The sequence below is a fragment of the Hippopotamus amphibius genome, chromosome 10 (assembly GCF_030028045.1).
Source record: "Hippopotamus amphibius kiboko isolate mHipAmp2 chromosome 10, mHipAmp2.hap2, whole genome shotgun sequence".
NCBI classification, from domain to species: Eukaryota; Metazoa; Chordata; class Mammalia; order Artiodactyla; family Hippopotamidae; genus Hippopotamus; species Hippopotamus amphibius.
Window position 1 is genome coordinate 104,102,117 of NC_080195.1, and position 18,870 is coordinate 104,120,986.

Sequence of the window (18,870 nt, forward strand, 5' to 3'; positions counted from 1 at the left end):
TAAAACATGTCAAATTTCAAGAAGGATCTGCACTTGATGCAATCATGATACCTGAAACCAGAAATTTTGAAATTTTGTAGTTTTAAACGTATCTTTAGCAAAGAAGCATCACACACATTTCCTTTATTTTATTCAATCAATGATGCTTCATGTTTTCCCTCTTTTCAAAAACCAGATTAAACACCATCAGACATTAAGAAACAATCTGATTACCCCGGCCCTTGAGTTACCATGAAATCACATTCATTTCTTATCAGGTCTCCTTGGGGTACCTGGCCTAAGCTACCATCACCCATGGCCTGAAGGACAGCTCACTAGCCTCCCGCCTGCTCTCCCAGCTCCTTCCCTAAGGCCCTAAGATTCAGGAGCCACACATTAGCCACAGTGAGCCTATTAAGACAGGCGTCAAATAATGTCCTCCCTCTCTTGGGATTTCCTTCTCACTTGGGCCCTACAAGCCCTGCTGCTCCCCTCTTCCCGCACCTCCTGCATCCACTCCCCCGCCCCTCGCCACCCCCTCACTTACCCTCCCCACTGATCCTCCTCAAACAGGAGTAAACCACCTCCACCCACCACCCCTCCCCCCCTCCCCCAGCTTTGTTTCCTGAGCCTAGAACACTTTCCTCCAAAATACCTCTATGACTCACTCTCACCGCACTCACCGCCCTGTTCAAACATCACATCTAAAGGAGCAGCACGGTCGCTTTTAGATGCCTATCTTTCTCTATCTGTTTGTCCTAACTTTTCTTTCCCAGCTCTTAATATCCCGGGGAATATTACACATTTACTTGTTTTCGTTAAAAATATTTATGTTTTTATATCTGTCTCCACAAACTTGAATGTATTTTCTATAAAGAGTAGAGATTTTTCTGTGTATCTCAGTGCCTAGAACAGCTAGCATGGTGCCAGGCACACAATAAATGCTAAATAAATATCTGCCAGATGAATCAATCAAGCAATCCATCTATGTTTCTGCAAACTCTTTATTCCCACCTGTCACTTTAAGAAAAACACATTTAATATGGGTTTTTAAAAACCCCAGTGCCTCCATATCATTATCACCCTGTGGATTGGACCCAATAACCAACTAATCATGAAAAAAGTAGCCAAACAGGTATCACTTATATTAAAACATAATTAGCAAAGCAGATAAATAAATAGATAAGTAGAAGACTGACTATTCATGGTCCTTCATAAGCAAAACAATCCCCAACCCCTCCAAATAAATGCATTAGATCCCCCTTCAAAGATCTTTAAAATACAGTACACACTTTTGCTAATAACTATTGACCTTACTACTCAAGAATATTTGACAAAAGAGTAGCAGAGAATATAATGTTTGGGGACCATCATCTATGATTTTTCAGTCATTTTTCAGGACAGGACTTTCAACATCTGTGAGCTTCACTAGTCCATCGAAAATAAAATAGAGGCAGGTTGTAGAAACCAATTAGCCATGAATGGTCTGATACTCGCTCAGTAAGGGACAACCAGCCAAGTGTCTGTAAAATCTCAAAAAGCATCCAGAAACACTGTGTGTTCAGAAACCCCCTGGCCTGGAATGACATTTCATCTCAGCTTAACGGCCGAAAGCAGGGATTGGAAACCATGGACGTATGGATAGAATTCAAGGGGTCTGTGAACTGGGATGGTGAAAAGAGCCTGAAATTTTTATATCCACTAACCTGTAACTGAAACTTAGCATTTCCTTCAATTACAAATGAACAGAGGCAACAAACACAGCAACATGAGCAGTGGCTGCGACCTTGTCGCAAACACAAATCAGAGTTATTTTTGTACTACATTCTAGCTGCTGCTAATATCTCAAAACATTATTTCCGCTCATCATTACTTCAGAACAGTGGCAGGTGTCAGACCTACCGCTGGGTCTTGTTATTTAATGGGCTAATAAGTAAGCATGTATATTACCTATAATTAAAAAAATATTTTTGTTAACTATCTCAACACAATTAGGCAACAGGTAATCCTATGTATTCTCTTTCATGCAATTGAAAACATTATTCTGAGATGGGATCTAGAGGCTTTACCAGGCTGCCAAAGATATCCTAAGAACAAAAAAGTTTAAAATCTAGGTGGCTGTGAGCAGTACTCACAATCTGTACAATAAAGTGAGTAAGACTATGGCATTTACTTCCTCAGGAATCTCAGAGCTGGAGACCTTCTGTAATAGGGTAAGAAAGAATACCATGATCTCCCTGTATTTCAGATTCTTTTTAAAAAAAAAAAAAAACTAATTATAATACCTATATAGCAGTTGCAGATATAAACAGAATAAGTGTGGCACACAGTCTCCTGTACTGAATAAGACCACACAATGGCCAAGACTTAAAAATAATAAGGGTGTCAATATAATTTCAGAAGATATGTCTTAAGTATCTACTATGTGTAAGATATGAAGGACATGGAAGTTGCTTAGGTGCCATCCCTGTCATTTAGGATATAAAAGATTCATTAACTCCGAGATGCAAAATACATGATCTAATAGCTATTCCAGTGTTACCAGCAAAGTACTTTCCTTTCTTAAGTAAGAAAAAGGGTTTTCTCTCCTCTACGCAGAGAGCACAAAGTCAGGGCTTTCCCCACACCAAAGAAAAAACATAACTCAGCCCCTGTTAACAAGTACCCTCCTCTGTGTTAAACTTAGTGATTTAAGTGATGGTTGAAAACAGTCATTTTGTTCTTCTTCTACTTCGTGACATGATAAAAGCACACCCTTTCTTTTATTTCATTAAAAACACTTAGAGGGACACGAGGGAAGTTTTTAACGTGATAGAAATGTTCTAAATTATGACTGCAGCGTTAGGAACACAACTATCTGAATACATTTGCCAAAACTCATCGAACTGTGTGCTCAAAATTGATGTTTTGTTGTGGAGAAAGTAAACCTCAAAAAAAGTTGATTAGAAACAAAATTCCTTACTAAATTTACCAAATATTAAATCACGCTTCCCTTTTTCAAAAAGAGACTATTCGGGTTTCAATTTTCAGTTCTGCTTTCTGCGGTGAAAGGCTGTCTGAAGTCATACTGTTATCATTCACAGATTCGTGGCAAGCAGCTCCATGGCCCCCAGAGGAATGACTAACTGCAGAGAAAGGAGAACAAACTCCAAGAGTGGGGGCCTTGATCCCAAAATGTTTCTTTCCTGGAACTGGAAAAGCACCCCTTGGCTAATGGAAAAGGAACTTGTCATTATTTTATCGTGTTACCATGACAACCATTTATTGAGCATCTACTATCTGAACCATTATCTCTAATCTTTGCAAAATCCTAGAAAGTATTATCACCTCATTTTTTTTTATTTTTTGCCAAGACCACATAATTAGTAAGCAACAGAGCTCACATAAAAATGCAGATCCAGTTCAGAACCCAAGTCCCATAACGAAACTCAAACCCACAAATAAGTGTGCCCAAGAACCTATATAAATACAATTCCAAAAGGCCAGGACATATAATTAGATGGCAGCTGTTTCACCCAACAGGATTTGACCCATCCATTTCAACACACAGGGAGGGAAAAGTCACACAAAATTGGAGTTTAGTACTTTTTACCTGACACCAGGCAGCTCATCTTTGAGTCACCCATTTAAAACATAAGACTGTCAAAGCTGCAAGGAAAGCTAGGAATAATAACTAAAGTTCTATCTGAGAGTCAGTTCTGGATTTCAATTTTGCATGATAGCACAGCATCGTTACCTGCATTAACGAAGGTGGCATTTTCACTCTGCAAAAATATTGTGATAGGTAAGGACATCTCCACAAACTGAATGAGGCTCATTTATGTTAGAATTTGTTCCACTCCACCAACCACGATTAGCATCAGCACACATACAATTTAAGAATAATCTCCTACAGAACGTACTTGGACAATAGTCATAAACATTACCAGCTCATAAATGTCCTCCTCGGGCTTTGGCATGTAGTGCTGCGTTTTGTTTTCTATTAGAAATTTCAGGCGCAGGTAATGAGCAGAATGATCCAGTCTATGTGCCTAGGACCAAAAGAAGAAAAAAAAAAAAAAAGAAAAAACAAAGAGGAAAAGAGACAATGTCTGTTCAATAATAAATAGACATAATTAGTTCTCCAATGATATACTGTGATCTATTCCTGAGAATAATGGCGATTTGTTACTTGGAGGGAGGTGTAAAATACCTATACTTCTTAAAAGGTGTACACCCAGAACCCAAACTTTAAAATAATTTTCGTTGAATATATTAATAATATCCCGTGGGTATCTTAGGATCAATGGAAACAAAAAAGTCACATCTTCACTTCTGCTTATCTGATCCATCATACTCTTCAACACTGGGTTTGCAAGAACAGTTATCAGATCCAAAAGGCCCTTAAACATAATTTCCAACTTACATAGGTGATTAGAGAAGGAAAGTGACAAGAAAGGCAAGGAAGGATTTATAGTGACAGAAAAAAGCTGTACCCAGGCAAAGTTGTTTTTTTAACCACATGGGGACACTGGGGCAGTTGTTAACAGTTCATTTGCAAGCAAGTCAGTGTATAGACAAGGCATTTGGACTTCAGTCTTATTTATATACACCCCAAGTGAGACTCCCTCTGGGGGCAGTGCAGACAGGCATGTGTCCAACGTTGGAAACATACTGAAAGACTTGCCCAAAGAAAACAATTCTAAAGCAGTTAAGGATTGAAATTTCCAGGCCTTCTCCACTGGTCAGGATGGGTCAAATGATTTTTTTTTTTTGCTATCTAGAAAGTCATTCGTGAATTAACTCTGTGGAAAAGGCAATAGTGGCAACATGGTTTTATAATTAACATCCTCAATTCACATTCAAGAAGATGCAGGGGAAGAAAGAAACAAATGCTCTTCAAAAGTTACACGGCAACATGAAAATGTATTGCTAGAGAGAAAATGTTTCCATCAAGTCTTTTTTTTAAGGCATCCGTATCTTTTAGAGATTTATCCTGAAGTACTAGTAGATAAAGATATGATGTCTGGAATTTGCTTCCAAAATTATCCAGAGCAGGGGGTGGGAGTGAGTTAGTAGATGGATGAAACATAATTTGATATTATAGAACCTTGGTGATGCTGACACAGGAGTTTATTACATACATTATTCTCTACTCTTTTGCAAATTTGAAATTTTTCATAAATATAAAACCTCTTCACACCAAAAGCTTAACTGATGAGAATTATTTCAAAATAAGTGGAATTAATTTTTCACTGGTTGAATACTCTTTTTATTTACCTTCTGCCTTCCCTCCCCCCCAAATTTTAAGGTCAAACTAAGAACATTCCAATAATTATTCCAATAATAGTCATTCAATTACAGCTAACAAACTCTGAAGTGTGCCAGACAGTGTGTGAAGCACTGCAAATAGGGAAATTAATAAAACATAAATGCAGTCTTCAGGAGTGTGAGGAGGGGCGTGCAGACATGAGAGCGGGGGACAGTAGTGACTTTGCTTCGTAAATAAACATACATGCAAGACAGGGATCCTGCATTAGAGAAAAGCACAGTTATGGAAAGTAGAAGTGAGTTTGTTCTAAATGCCTGGCGGAATGATAAAGAAGTTTTCTATAGTGATTCTCTGGAACCTCCAATGTGTACCCTCTTCCGAGTAATGTGATAGTTTGAAGCCCACGGTCTGAACGCAGGCACCATTGAGGCAGCACCTTCCTTGCACCAGGCTTTTGGGTTTTCACTGCTGGTACTGAAAACCAAATGCTCATCAGATCATCCATGTCAAATACCCAGGGTGGACAGGTAAGCCAGGGAAGCAAAAGCAGGGAAGTTTCAAAGTATGCTACCTACTGCTTGTCAGAGAGCCGCTGAGACAGACAACAAAATAAAAATACTTAGGGTGCTGTAATAAGCAAGGACAGTTTCCCTCACCGAGACAGAAGCTGCAGATGCTTCCCAATGACTTAGGTCCCCACTGAAATCCTGAATTAGAAGCAAAATATTTTGGTTCATCATCTGTTTCTGACTGAGGTCAGAGGGAAAGAGAAACGAAACTTCACGGGGTCTTGGTCAACAGGAACAAATCCACTTGGAAACCTTATCATCATCGTTAATAAACCCTTTGTGGACACTCGCAGTGGGGCTGCCACTTAGAGAGTCTTCTGGAAACCAGACCCAAACAGCAACCTCATCTAAGAAGCTTCTGGCTCCTGAAACCTCGGTGTGAGAGAGAGATGTCTGGTGCCACTGGTCCAAACTTAAGGTGGTCCTGAGGGAGACATCATCCCTTAAATGTTACCATGCTGAAAACATTTAGAGATGCTCAGAGAACAATAAACAACAGTCGACATCTTGAAGTGTTTAACAAAGCAAAGAGAACAAAAACAATGGGAATAAGGGTGGCTCTTGCCACCCTCCCCTCCACCACCATACTTTTCAAACTTCCTTAAGTTGCAATAATGTCTCGACAACTTTGAAAGATAAAAATGAGCACGTGTAACAAACATAAAAACTATAATGGTCTTACTTGTCCATGGTTTGGTCAGTAAATAGTTACCCTAAAAACAGGACTTTGGATCAATATACCAGTGTCTCTTATCATTTTGGTAAATGTTTCTCAATTATGAGCCCTCGTCAGTCATGGCTGGTCTAACACAAAGGCAAAATCCTAATGAATTAACTAAATCAGATCATCAAAACTCTCAAGAATTTCATGCTCCTCCAATATCTGCAAGTTGGTATCAAGGCAGGTTGAACAACTTACCATGTTCACAATACATCTATGTGTAAGAAAAATCCCAAATATTAGTGAATATTTTAAGATAGTAATTCCCAAGATTTGGCCTGCTTTACACTTGTAAAATGTTCAAGAAAAAAAATTCCTAACTCAAGAGAAATTCAGCTGGGAAAACAAATGGTCCAAATTTGTTTTCCAACGTTCATTTACTTATGTAGAAAGCATCTGACTCATTTTGAGACAATGCAGTCCCAAATTATACCATAAGACAAATATTATTTGTTCAGTTGCTATGTTTTTAAAATTTTTCATCTTCCTACGACTCCTTCAAAGGATGAAATAGCAAAACATAGTGTAGGTCTTTTCAATAAATAGAGTCCACTAAAGCAGATAAAAACACGATCTTCAAATCTATCAATGTTTTGCTCTTCCATTTCTCCTCATAGTCTTCCATTTCAATCAAACTTCTTCAGGAAACATACATGCATGCAGTTAGGACAGACAGGTATCCATGCACACGTACACGTGCGCGCGCGCGCGCACACACACACACACACACACACACACACACAGAAAGTGCTACTGCAGAATTTCCAAAGATATTTATCCTCCCCTTCAAGGTGACCTTTTTTTTTTTTAATGCCCATGGTTATTAGAATATCCAAAGCCACAGGTCTACATAGTGAAGCCATGAAATAAATGCCCATGGTCACATGTGAATAATAACAGTGAGTATGAATGAATGAATTTCTTTGCAATTATTTTAGTAATTGCAATGATCACCATATATCCACAACCCATAGGCTAACACGGTTACCTGCTATATTTAGCAACAATCACTTTCATAACATTCATAACATGAACTGCACATGAAATGTAGATCTTGAAACAGTTACTATACCAGAACTTGACTGGTGCTCAGATGGCAGGTGACAAACTGATGTGAAATGATGTGGATCAGACAGAATAGGAAAGAGAATGAGCTGAATGCAAGAGACAGAAGAAAAAGATTGATTATTAAACATCAGAGAAAGCACCCATCACCAACGCTGAGAATGACAATAAAGAAATAAAGGACAGACACTCTGACGATCACTGTTGTTTTCAGTCCCTCCTCCAAGGAAAAACATAAAATCACTCAACATTAATTAGATCGCTAATAACATGTGGCACTGTTTGCCCCATTATCTTCTTTCCCTCTAAAGAATAAAATTGGCTCCACTAATTACAATAAAGTGTTTTCCAAAGAAGGAGCAAGCTTTAGAAGGCACCTGGCTCCGAGCACACTATATAATTTGCCCTACACGGGTGCTTTTCTGGAGACCATCAATTTCTTAAAGTACACACAAAAGTTTTCTGTTTTTAAACTCAAGAGATGTAAGCTTGTTCCACACCATATTGTTTTTGTCTTTATTTCTATGTTTTTTGGGGAAAAAAATCTGAGGATCCAGAAAAAACGGGGCAGGATGACCTTTTATTGTTAGAGAAAGAGATGTGTGTCGTAATGATGCCATTAAAACCCCATCAAGTCATAGTGAAAGGACTTGAAGACACAACGGGGGGTGGGGGGGGGCTGGGACGAAGTGAGAGACTAGCACTGACATATATACACTACCAAATGTAACAGAGATACTAGTGGGAAGCTGCTGTATAGCACAGGGAGATCATCTTGGTGCTCTGTGATGACCTAGAGGGGTAGGATAGGGAGGGTGGGAGGGAGGCTCAAAAAGGAGGGGATATGTGAATATATGTGTATATACATAGCTGATTCACTTTGTTGTACAGCTGAAATTAACACAACATTGTAAAGCAATTATACTCCAATAAAGATGGAAAAAAAAAACCTGTCAAGTGACAGAAATAAACACTTTATAGGGGAACTGGTCTAACTCATTACCTTTATAAAGATGGTCTCTAAGTTGCTGTGACAGTATTATTCCTCCCTCATTCCTTCAGTTTCTATCAAAGCAAAAGCCCGTAAGGTACCTAAAATCACTATTTTCCCCACTTACTGTTCAATTTTCCACCAATCAGTGTTTACCACCAAACTCGGACCTACCCTCTGATTCCTGATGGAGTCTAAAGCCACGGGAGGCTCCAAAGCAGTGCAACTCTTTGGAAAGATCCTCCAGAGTTTGGCTTAGACAAAAAGCCCAGAGTCCCACTTCTGACACCTTCAGCTGCAGTTCTGAGAATAACTCCCACAGCTCTGCAGAATATTAATGGGTCTCTAAAGAATCGTGCTAATCTATAAATAAAAGAATGCAGAAATCCTCAATAGACCAATTTTGTTAAGTAATTAAAATGAAAAATGTGAACAGAAATACCATTATCTTTAAAAAGCTAGAATCCGTGTACATGGAGGGGTCGAAGCATGCAATAGTGTGTCATTTATTTTTAACACCCCTGTGGGGGCTGGCTTTAGCTTTGTCCTGAAACAAACAGTCCTTCGACTTTTTCTCCACAGAAGACGATCCGACAGCTTATTTGAGCCAGAGTGTTCCATTTCTCCTTCATAAGAAGCCATATTTTTCCCTTATCAAAGCCCTAGTGGTTTATTATTTTTTTAAGTACAAAAGTTGCTGATTGCAGAATTATAGAACTGAAGTACCAGCTGAGGTACTGAAAGTTATTCCACATTTATAAACCACTGTGTTGAATAAGGAGGTCCAAAAACATCACTGTATTCATCCAGCTTCTTCAAGGATGAAATTATGATGGAAAAGGTTTCCACTTTCCCATTAGTGGCCTCAGAGAAGACCATATCACTCCCCTAAGAATATAGCCTAGATTCTTCCACCCCTTATGGACCATCCTTCCTGATGACTGGCAGTTCTTGTGACCTTCCACTTGGCACAAAAGGATACATCTACATTTGGAGCAGCCAGATATGGATTCAAAACCTCCTTTGCAAGTGACTATGACTGTGATATGAACTCAGGCAAGGAACTAAGGCTCTCTGAGCCTCGCCTTCTCCATCTGCACAATGGGGATGTATCATTCTTGCTCAGACTTGATATGACTACTAAATAAGACTATTAATGCTATTAATTATATAAAAGAAAAACAGGCATGTAAGGAGAGCTCCTTTCTTTCCTCTTTCCCTTCCCTCACTCAAGGCAATCCAATATATCTAGCTGTCCTACAGGGAGAAAAAAAAATGAAACTTGGCTTACCTTGAATAAGGTCAAGATGTTTCTACAGCTTAAGGTAAAAATAGAGGAAGTGAGCTCAATTATTTGTCACTAAAACAAAAAAGAGGCTAATTGTGTGTTCACGGGAAGGGGAATGCCTCATCATGTTGGTCAAAATTTATATTTATTATTTCAGTTTTTCCCTACCCTAAAGATGCCCATGTGTGAGTTACTGTCAAAGAACAGACTGCAAACAGTGCACATGATGATGCTATTAAATCCAAGTATGTGTGCATGTAGAAAACAGAACGCAGGGACACACACCAAAATGTTCACCCAGGTGATTTCTGAATTTTGTGAGTAAGGGTGCCTTAATTTTCTGCTTTGTTCTTTACCTAAATTCTCTAAAACATGTGCAATGAGCATGTGATACGCTTATTACAAATCTACCAGGTACACATGTTGAAAGAAGCTACTTATAAAGGAATCCCTCTCAAAAATAAAACAAATTAAAAAAAAAAAAAAAAGACTCCCTCTCCTCCCAGCGTGGAAGAAGTCCCTTCCATTTATTATGCATATTCCCACAAAGGAATCCAAAGCTGCTCTGAAATGAAATGGAGGTGTGCTTGAGAGCACCCTCCTCTGCCACGTGCTTCTGAGTGTTCGTGGATTCCTCCATTGCATTCTGTTCTTCTCACGAAAACAACCCCGAGTAGGCTCATACCTTGCAGATCAGCTCCAGGGTGTCCCGGGCCGTGTCCCCGGGCCGGACGACCGTCAGCACTGGCTTATTATTTGGCAGACAGAACCAGGATGGCGTGAAATACTCGTGGACCCAAATGTCGCAGTCAGGGTTGTGCTGGTGGACGCTGGGTAAGGCCATTTCTTTCTCCCTCTATGATAAGAAATAAAGAAAGCAAAGCAGCAAGTCAGTCTCTCAAGATCTTAGACCCCCAGGAGGCACACAAGGATTATCTATTCCTATGAAAAGGGCTCAGGGTAGAAGTGGTGGCAGAGGTGAAGGACGGGGGGACTCCTCCAAGAAAGGAAGAAATTATAGAGAAAGGAGCCTTCTGGAGGGGGGCGAGATGTCTCAGATAAGAGGCAGACCTCACACCTGAATCATGGCATCCACGGGGGGACACTGCATGATTGAATGGGAATCAAAATTTGGAAGAAAGAAAGAAATGGGCCATCCATGCAACTCAGCTTTCTTGCTATGATTTCTTCCACAAACCCATTTAAATTTAGAGCCTATCTACCATGTGAGCTGTAAGTTTCAAAGGCAGCCATGAAACTCCAAGGAAATTTTTAAAGAAAAGATGACATTCTAGCATCACTTATTTACAAGCAGCATCATTTTTGTGCTCACATTTGACCTCTGGCACAACTTTGGGAGAGGGACAGCCTTATTTCTCAGGTAAGGTTCAGAGAACTTTCAAGATGAGCTTTCTGGCGCTCTTAGGCCATTGCCATCACTCTGTCCTCTACATCAGGGAACAGCACCAAGTTTCTAAGAGTGGGAGGAGCCATGTCCTACGTATGCACTCAGCAGCTGGGTTACATCTAAGCCAGCTAAACAGCTAAAGCCAAAAACACTCCATGGTTGATGAAATACTAGGAGCCTCATCTCTCTGAAGTAAGCAAACAAATCATTCCATTAGATTTTAGCAATATAAAAATAATACTGATGATCAATATATGGTTAAGTAAGAAGCCTTGATTATTGGTTTATATCTAGGCCACCAATTGGTAAATACATATCTATAGATTACTGAAAATTTGCTGCTATCAGCAAATTATAAGAAGAAACAAGTTTCCAAATGAAGGCTGAGAGGTGTTAACATAAATTTCATAAGTACAATAAAAAGAACAGATCCCAGGATGGGGGAAATATTTTTGCAAAGGCTACTAAACTAAATTCAATTGAGAAGACAATTTCAGCTCTGCCTTTGAATGGTGTGGCTTTCACAGATAAACTGAACCCCAGGGAAGGAATTGTCAAAATGCGATCAAGTTGTCCAAATCCCATTAACTATAATTGGAATCTTCCCACTGTCCCCACGTGTCACCTTAAATAAGTGCCCTTAGCACTAGATCAGCCCAAGTTTTGCATCTACCCTGCTCTTTGAGAACAAGGCATTCCAGCCAAGGAGGAGGATAAAGGGGTATCTTGGAAAAATAGAAAAACAAAAAAGTGACACAGAAATCCAATCGAACAATTTTTGCAGTTTCCAGGATCTGTGTACCTGGGGAAGATATCCCTACATTAAAAGTGCACTTACAATGGTATGCAAGATGAATTAGCTAACTTCAGAAATGACTACATGCTTGGATTGCACATAGGAATAGCTGTGTAATTTCATCAAATTTCATCAGAAACAGACAAATGCTCAAAGAGTGTGCTATGGATGGGTACTTCCAAGGACAGCTGCCTTTGTATCCAGGATGACCTAATCCAGGAATAGTTTAAGTATCAAAGGGAGAAAAGGCCTGTCCACGGCTACTCTTCTCCCTCTTCCCCTCAATAGCCAGAACTCCCCTACTACACACTGATTTTGGAGGCTCAGCTCCATCTAGAATGTGGGACGAGCCATTGCTTGGTTGCATGGCAACCAAGAGCTAAACTCTGTCATATTGATTCTGAGTCTGAGAACCAGAGAATCATACCAAGGTCACATTATCAACATCAGAACCCACCTCTCCCCACCCCCACCCCCCAACAAAAAGGCCGCCTGTATCACCATTAGGGTCTTGAAAATGAAGCATGTCCATTTATTTAGAGGCTGAAAAAAGTGGCCTAGAAAAAAAACATCAATATTCTTTATGGGCTTTCAATCAGAGTGGTTTGAAAGACCCTTTTAAATCCAAGTACAAGGTTGAATCAGATCTGGGGATCTTTAAGCGAATGCTTGTCTTGAGAAGTAAATACATTTTTTTTTTAAAGAACATACTATCAGAACAGTTCTTTGAAGTTAATCGAAGTAAAACAGCTTGTGTGGGTAGAGAGGGAGGGCAGTAGGAACTCACCTATTGAGAAGGAAGTATATGAGAGGAATTGACAATGGCATAAAATATTCTGCTACTCAGAACCCCAATTTCCTCTTATATTCTAGATGGAAACTTCAACATTCAAATGATAATTACTGAAAATGTTATGTCAGCAGGAGAATGTTCTTACAGTTATCAAGGTTTCCATCTCTTCTCAACCTGTTACATAATTTTAAAGGCCTGATCATTTCAATTTTTCATACTGAGTCTACTTAATTTGAGGACCCCAAGAAACCACTGCATTGTTTAATACTGATGTATTTGTGGTACTTTTAGAAAAGGAACATGTGTTTATTTTTACCTTGCCATCTGGAACAGTGTCATCAAATATTCCCTCTAAAGATTTCTTTACAGCCTCAGTTCCCTCACCGAATACCTGCATGTACAAAAGTATCATCTTAAAAAGAAATCTGGGCAAAGGGCAAATGAAGCATGAGAAAGGGGATGGAAAATGAACATGGAGAAAGGGGATGGAAAACAAGCATGGCTATTAGAAAACATTACAGACGTTTCAGATACTCTTACACCAAATCCTAAAGGAGGTAAAATAATTTACAAGCTAACAGACCATGAAAAACATTCCTCTATCTGGATCACATTCCACATCTTGGACAATTTTTTAAAATTGGCTTTTAGATCTCAATAATTCATCTAAGTTTAAAGAAAATAAACTTGCAAATGCAGTGAACCAGATTCATTCACAATGAATTTCAGCTACAGCACCACATACCTAATCAGATACTGATCAATAATAATTAGCTTACTTTTTAATCCTCAGAACCTGAGAACATACATTTATAATTATAGTACCACAACACCATGGAAAAGTTTCTTATTTAAAAAATAGAAACTTGTCTATCCTTTGAAATTTAATGAATCCTGCTAACTGAAAGATATGACTAAGATAACATCAGGTTACCAATGCCACCAGGTAGTCAAAACACGTGGGGAAATTTTATATACTTGCTCTCAACCAACTGTGTACAGTTGGTATAATACACATGAATAAGAAAAAGTCTTTGCTCCAATGCAAATGAGATATATAGAAACATACAATTTTTATCCATTTCAAAGTACTGAATTAACAAGTAAATTACTATTGGTATGCTTATGGCTAAGTAAGGTTTTTTTTTTTAACTCTTACTGTAAGAGAGGATAACAAGAATTGTTTATACGACATTACATGGTCCTGTGATTAAAAGAAAAAGTTAAAACATTCTCTTGGATTCATATAAATTTAGGCATATATTTCAGCAGCAATGAACTGTACATGAGCAGGCACCCATCAAGTAGAAGCACACGAATGAACTAATAAGGCTTTTAATAGAAGAGAAATTCAACCCGAATTGACAACTGCGAATCCCGACATATATTTATATGGTCTGAGTCAGCAGCAATGCCAAAGGACGCACACAAAACGACACCACCACCTCCTGAAACAAGGGGGGGAGATACCGTTGTTAATGTGACCTTTTCGCAAGTTTAATCAAGAGCCATCAAGTCTCTTGTGTGATTTTTCTGATGAAATATTGACTTTCCTCCAAACAGTTTCTTCTTCGGATTTACACCGAAGCAAAACCCCAGGTAGCAAACTTGATGATGCTCTACACTCCCCAAAGACCAGAGAACAAACTGCACAAGTGCTCAGCCTCTTCCCATTTGCTCAGGTGGCCTCCTGCAAGTTCCACCAAGGATCCAGACACTCCGGGTGGTCAGCTCAGGACTTAGTACATCAGCTTTCAGGATTAATTTCTCTTTTAAATATCAGTTCTTAAGTAAACTAATGGCTGAACTGGTCAAACAAATGATGAGATATTTTTTATTGAGTCCGTCAAGGGACTTCTTCTCACTTTACATAAGGGCTCAGAGTGAACAGGTCAAATTGGCAATCCTAGTCATGACCTCAAAATGCTCAATGCCTCTGCAGCTCATGGACTGGACATTCTCCTTCCCCCGAAAGACAAACACCCATGTTCATCCAGCCCTTAAAACCTGAAGCAGCTCTAGAGCCACTTGTTTTTCAAAGCCAAAGAAGGCAGATGCCGATAACAATGGAAAGAGAGTTTCCCAGAAGTAACTCTAGCAGGAAAGCAGCCTTAGAATAAATGTCAAAGAGCATTTGGTTATCAGAAGCCCAATGATGCAGCACCCCAGGTGGTGCCACTCATGATGTTCTGAGGTAGGTCCCCTTCAAGCGCTGGTACCTGGGTAGAAGGGAGTCACGGTGGTAAGTGAGTGCTCTCGGATTCCTGGCTCCTCATATAAGTAGGCAGAAGAACTGCCCATTTAATGTCAACCCCAAAAAGTCAAGGGCAAAGAAACAATCAGATGTCCCTGGAGGCTGCCTTTGATCCAGCGCCAGAGGCAGCTTCAAAGACTGCTCAGGTGCCCACTTGGCTTCATCATCAAGCCCTGCTTTTCTCCTGAAGACTCAGGAAGAAGTGCACTTTCAGTACGTCTGTAATTAACCAGGGTTTGGAAAGGATGCAGGTGGGAGACTGAAGCTTGGTGATAGACTAATAGCAGAGCTCAATGTTATGGGTATCCATTATCTATTTAAAGCATCTAGCACAGCTAACTTTTTTGCGTCAGCTAGCTGGTATGATAGAACACTCTTTATCAATCAAGGAACAACACGTGTGCACATGCAAGCACACACGCACACACATGCATGCACATCCCAAAGTGAGGTGTCCATGGAGGCAATCTATGCTTGCTTCCTTACCCACCCTGGAACCTACCTGATTGATGCTTGGGCGTCCCTGCTTCTTTTTGGAGGTAGTATCCAGACCCCAAAGAGAAGAAAACCTGCTCCTTCTCTTGCTTGCAGATCTGGACATGGCCTGAGTACGTCTTCTGACTCCAGTTTCACCAGTGCGAGCGGCCACCTGAGGAACGGCAAGAGGGAAACATGAACAAGAGATGTGTCAAGACCACTCACCTGTTCCCAAGGTCCCCTCTAAGTCCCACCCTCCCAAAGCCCCTTCTCCCTCACACCAGCCACCGCCCAAAGCGTTTCATCCATGACTCACACACATGGGGACTCTGAGGGCCCTTCCTAGATTCAAAACACAAACAAAAGGTTGGCAAACTCAATCACTGTCTGAAATCATCAGTAAAAATACATAAAATAGTAATAGAGTGTACACTAGGTTTCCAAGAATTAGATGTCCGTCTGGTCACATTCCTGAACTCTAGCATCAAGTTAAACTAACCATACTTTCTTGAGATTCTCTCCAAATGCTACAGAGCTATTTCTTCACTCTAATAAAAAATGCTGCCTGAGTGTCAGCAAAAATAGTGAAAACAGCACATTCTGATGCCTGTGATTCCATATTGAATCTAAATTTACCAATCTCTTCTATTTTGCTTTCTCAGAATTACATAAAATCACTTTCCTTATTAGGCAAGTGATAGCTGTCTCCCAATATCGGTCTCCCTTCTGCTTCAGTCAGAGAAACCCCAAACATAGCTGAACATTCGGCTGCCCAAAGTGGACTTATTTTCCTTGCATGGGCTTGTGATGAAGTTCTGGTTAAGAGGAAGTGGAAGGGTTACCTGAGTCTCCTAGATATGAACCTTCAAGTTGCAAACTTTCAAAGATGCGAACATGCAGCTGCAGGGGACTTATTGTACTTGTAATATCCAGAAACGGTCCTTGAAAGGAGGGGGTTTTGCACTATCCTTCACTTTCCTCCTTCCTGATGACAGGAAGGTCCATATGTTAGCCAGTCTAGGACATCTGGATAGAAGCCTTCTCAAAGATGGCAGAACAAGATGGGAGGGACCTGGGTCCCCGAAGATGGTATGAAACCACCTTAACTAGCCTTGCACGTCCTATGTTTAGGGGAAAGAGGAATAAAAGTTGTATTTTTTTCAGTTGTGATTTTGTAAAATATTTAATTTTAAATATGCATGGAAAGGGCTAGAAGGTATTTTCCTCTTTGTTTTTAGAGCATATGTTTATTTTAGAGAGCAAAGTAAACCAAATTTCCCCAAAACATGAAAACTACCACTATTAATTTTTTGCTTACATCCTTCCAGCCTTTATTTCCAAGCAAATATCTATATAATCTTTTTACAAAAATGGAAGGTACTAAAGGTACTTGGCAATTCTGTCCCTTTTACTGAAAACATGGTACGCATCTTTTTATTAAAACACATTTTAAATTTGGGGTGGGGGGAGTTGTACTTTTTAAAAAAGGAAGCTAAACTCTGTTGAGATATTTGCAAGGTACCAGCCACCCAGACAAATATTTCAATACTGCAGAAGAGAACACACCAGATCTAAGTCGGCCACTGTGATCGCCACTCAGGCAGATGCAGGATCTCTGTGAGGACTCCATAAAGTCCTTCCCAGGCAATCCTTCAGCCTTGAACTTTATCCTACAGGTTGTAAGCAAAAGTCCCAGGAACTTGAGGGAACTTCTGCCAGGAGGTCTCAATAGGCCACCCACGGGCTCTCCTTTCAAAAGAGGGAGTGCCGGGAGATACAGTGAGTTGGACATGAAATTAAACTTCCCCGCCCGCCCTTTGTTGCTGGAGGTAAATATCTCGGAATCTACTTGTCATAGATTCCCACACGGGCAACTCCCAATGTGATGGCAGCCAACTGGCAGCATTCTCAGGGATGAATACTGTTGGGTAACACACAGGGCCCCCCAGCAATCAGCACATGGGTTACAAGGCACACCTTCCCGGGGTTTTCAGTATTGACAGGGTAAACACCCTGGGAGCCTCACGAGCAGACTGGAAAAGACCCCCACGTCCAACAAAAACAGGAATCAAACCAGCTTCTCTGTGAGGGTATTAGGGGGAAGGTTTTGGTCCCAAACGAAAACAAGAGAAGGGAGCTGGGAGGTCTTGTATTTTCTCAGCTTAGCACATAAGAAAACCCAGATGAGGGCATGTGAAAATGTGGTACCCACGACAGTGGTGGGAAAGCCCTCCCAGAATGGACTCTAACCCACAATTATACTCAAGGTGTCCTGGGGAACAAAATCACACAACAAAGGGCACATTTTTATGTTAAATATGTAAACATTTTTTCTTCCCCATTTCCATCACTTTCTAAGCTAAAGGTAAACAAAGGTTGTAAAAGGAATGAATGACGACGTGCTGACATACATCAATGCTCACATAACCGTCAATACCAGTCAAGCTTATTATTGTCACAAAACGAGGCTAAGAACCACCAAATAAATGGTATTAAAGGTGAAAACTCTAGAGAAAAAAATGTACACGTGGTGTCATAAACAGACATATATACACATACATATAGGCAGATACACACATACACCCAAACACACACACACATTTGTCCCTCCATATCCATGAGGAATTGGTTCCCGGACCCCCAAGGATAACAAAATCCACCTATGCTCAAGTCCCTTACGTAAAATGTCACAGCATTTATACATAACCTACGTACAATCTCCTGTGTACCTTATTTTTTTAATAACTTTTTTTGTTGTCTGTCTGTTTTAATTAAATTTATTGGCTGTGTTGGGTCTTTGTTGCTGTGCGTGGGCTTTCGTTGGTTGCGGTGAGTGGGGGCTACTCGGCATTGTGGTGCACAGGCTCCTCATTGCCGTGGCTTCTCTTGTTGCAGAGCATGGGCTCTAGGCGCGTGCGCTTCAGTGGTTGCAGCACATGGGCTCAAAAGTTGTGGCTCACAGTCTCCAAAGCGCAGGCTCAATAGTTGTGGTGCACGGGCTTAGCTGCTCCGCGGCATGTGGGATCTTCCTGGAGCAGGGATCGAACCCGTGTCCCCTGCATTGGCAGACGGATTCCCAACCACTGCGCCACCTAGGAAGCCCCTCCTGTGTACTTTAAATCATCTCTAGACTACTTATAACAACTAATACAATGTAAATTCTATATAAATAGTTTTAAGTACAATGTAAATGCTATGTAAATAGTTGGGCAAATTCAAGTTTTGCTTTTTGGAACTTTCTGGAATTTACTTTTTTGAATATTTTCAATCCATGGTTG

General features: G+C 40.2%; 1 protein-coding gene across 9 annotated transcripts in view; it reads right to left on the minus strand.

Annotated features, from left to right (window-relative positions):
• The window catches only part of TIAM1 (TIAM Rac1 associated GEF 1), a 395,420-nt gene that overhangs the window by 72,163 nt on the left and 304,387 nt on the right, over positions 1-18,870 (minus strand). For all 9 annotated transcript variants that reach the window (XM_057696187.1, XM_057696186.1, XM_057696184.1 and 6 more), the window contains 4 exons: positions 15,618-15,764; positions 13,178-13,252; positions 10,550-10,720; positions 3,906-4,010 (listed from right to left, as the gene is read on the minus strand). In XM_057696187.1, the coding sequence (XP_057552170.1) occupies positions 3,906-4,010; positions 10,550-10,720; positions 13,178-13,252; positions 15,618-15,764 (498 nt within the window). The remainder of the gene's footprint in view (positions 1-3,905; positions 4,011-10,549; positions 10,721-13,177; positions 13,253-15,617; positions 15,765-18,870) is intronic.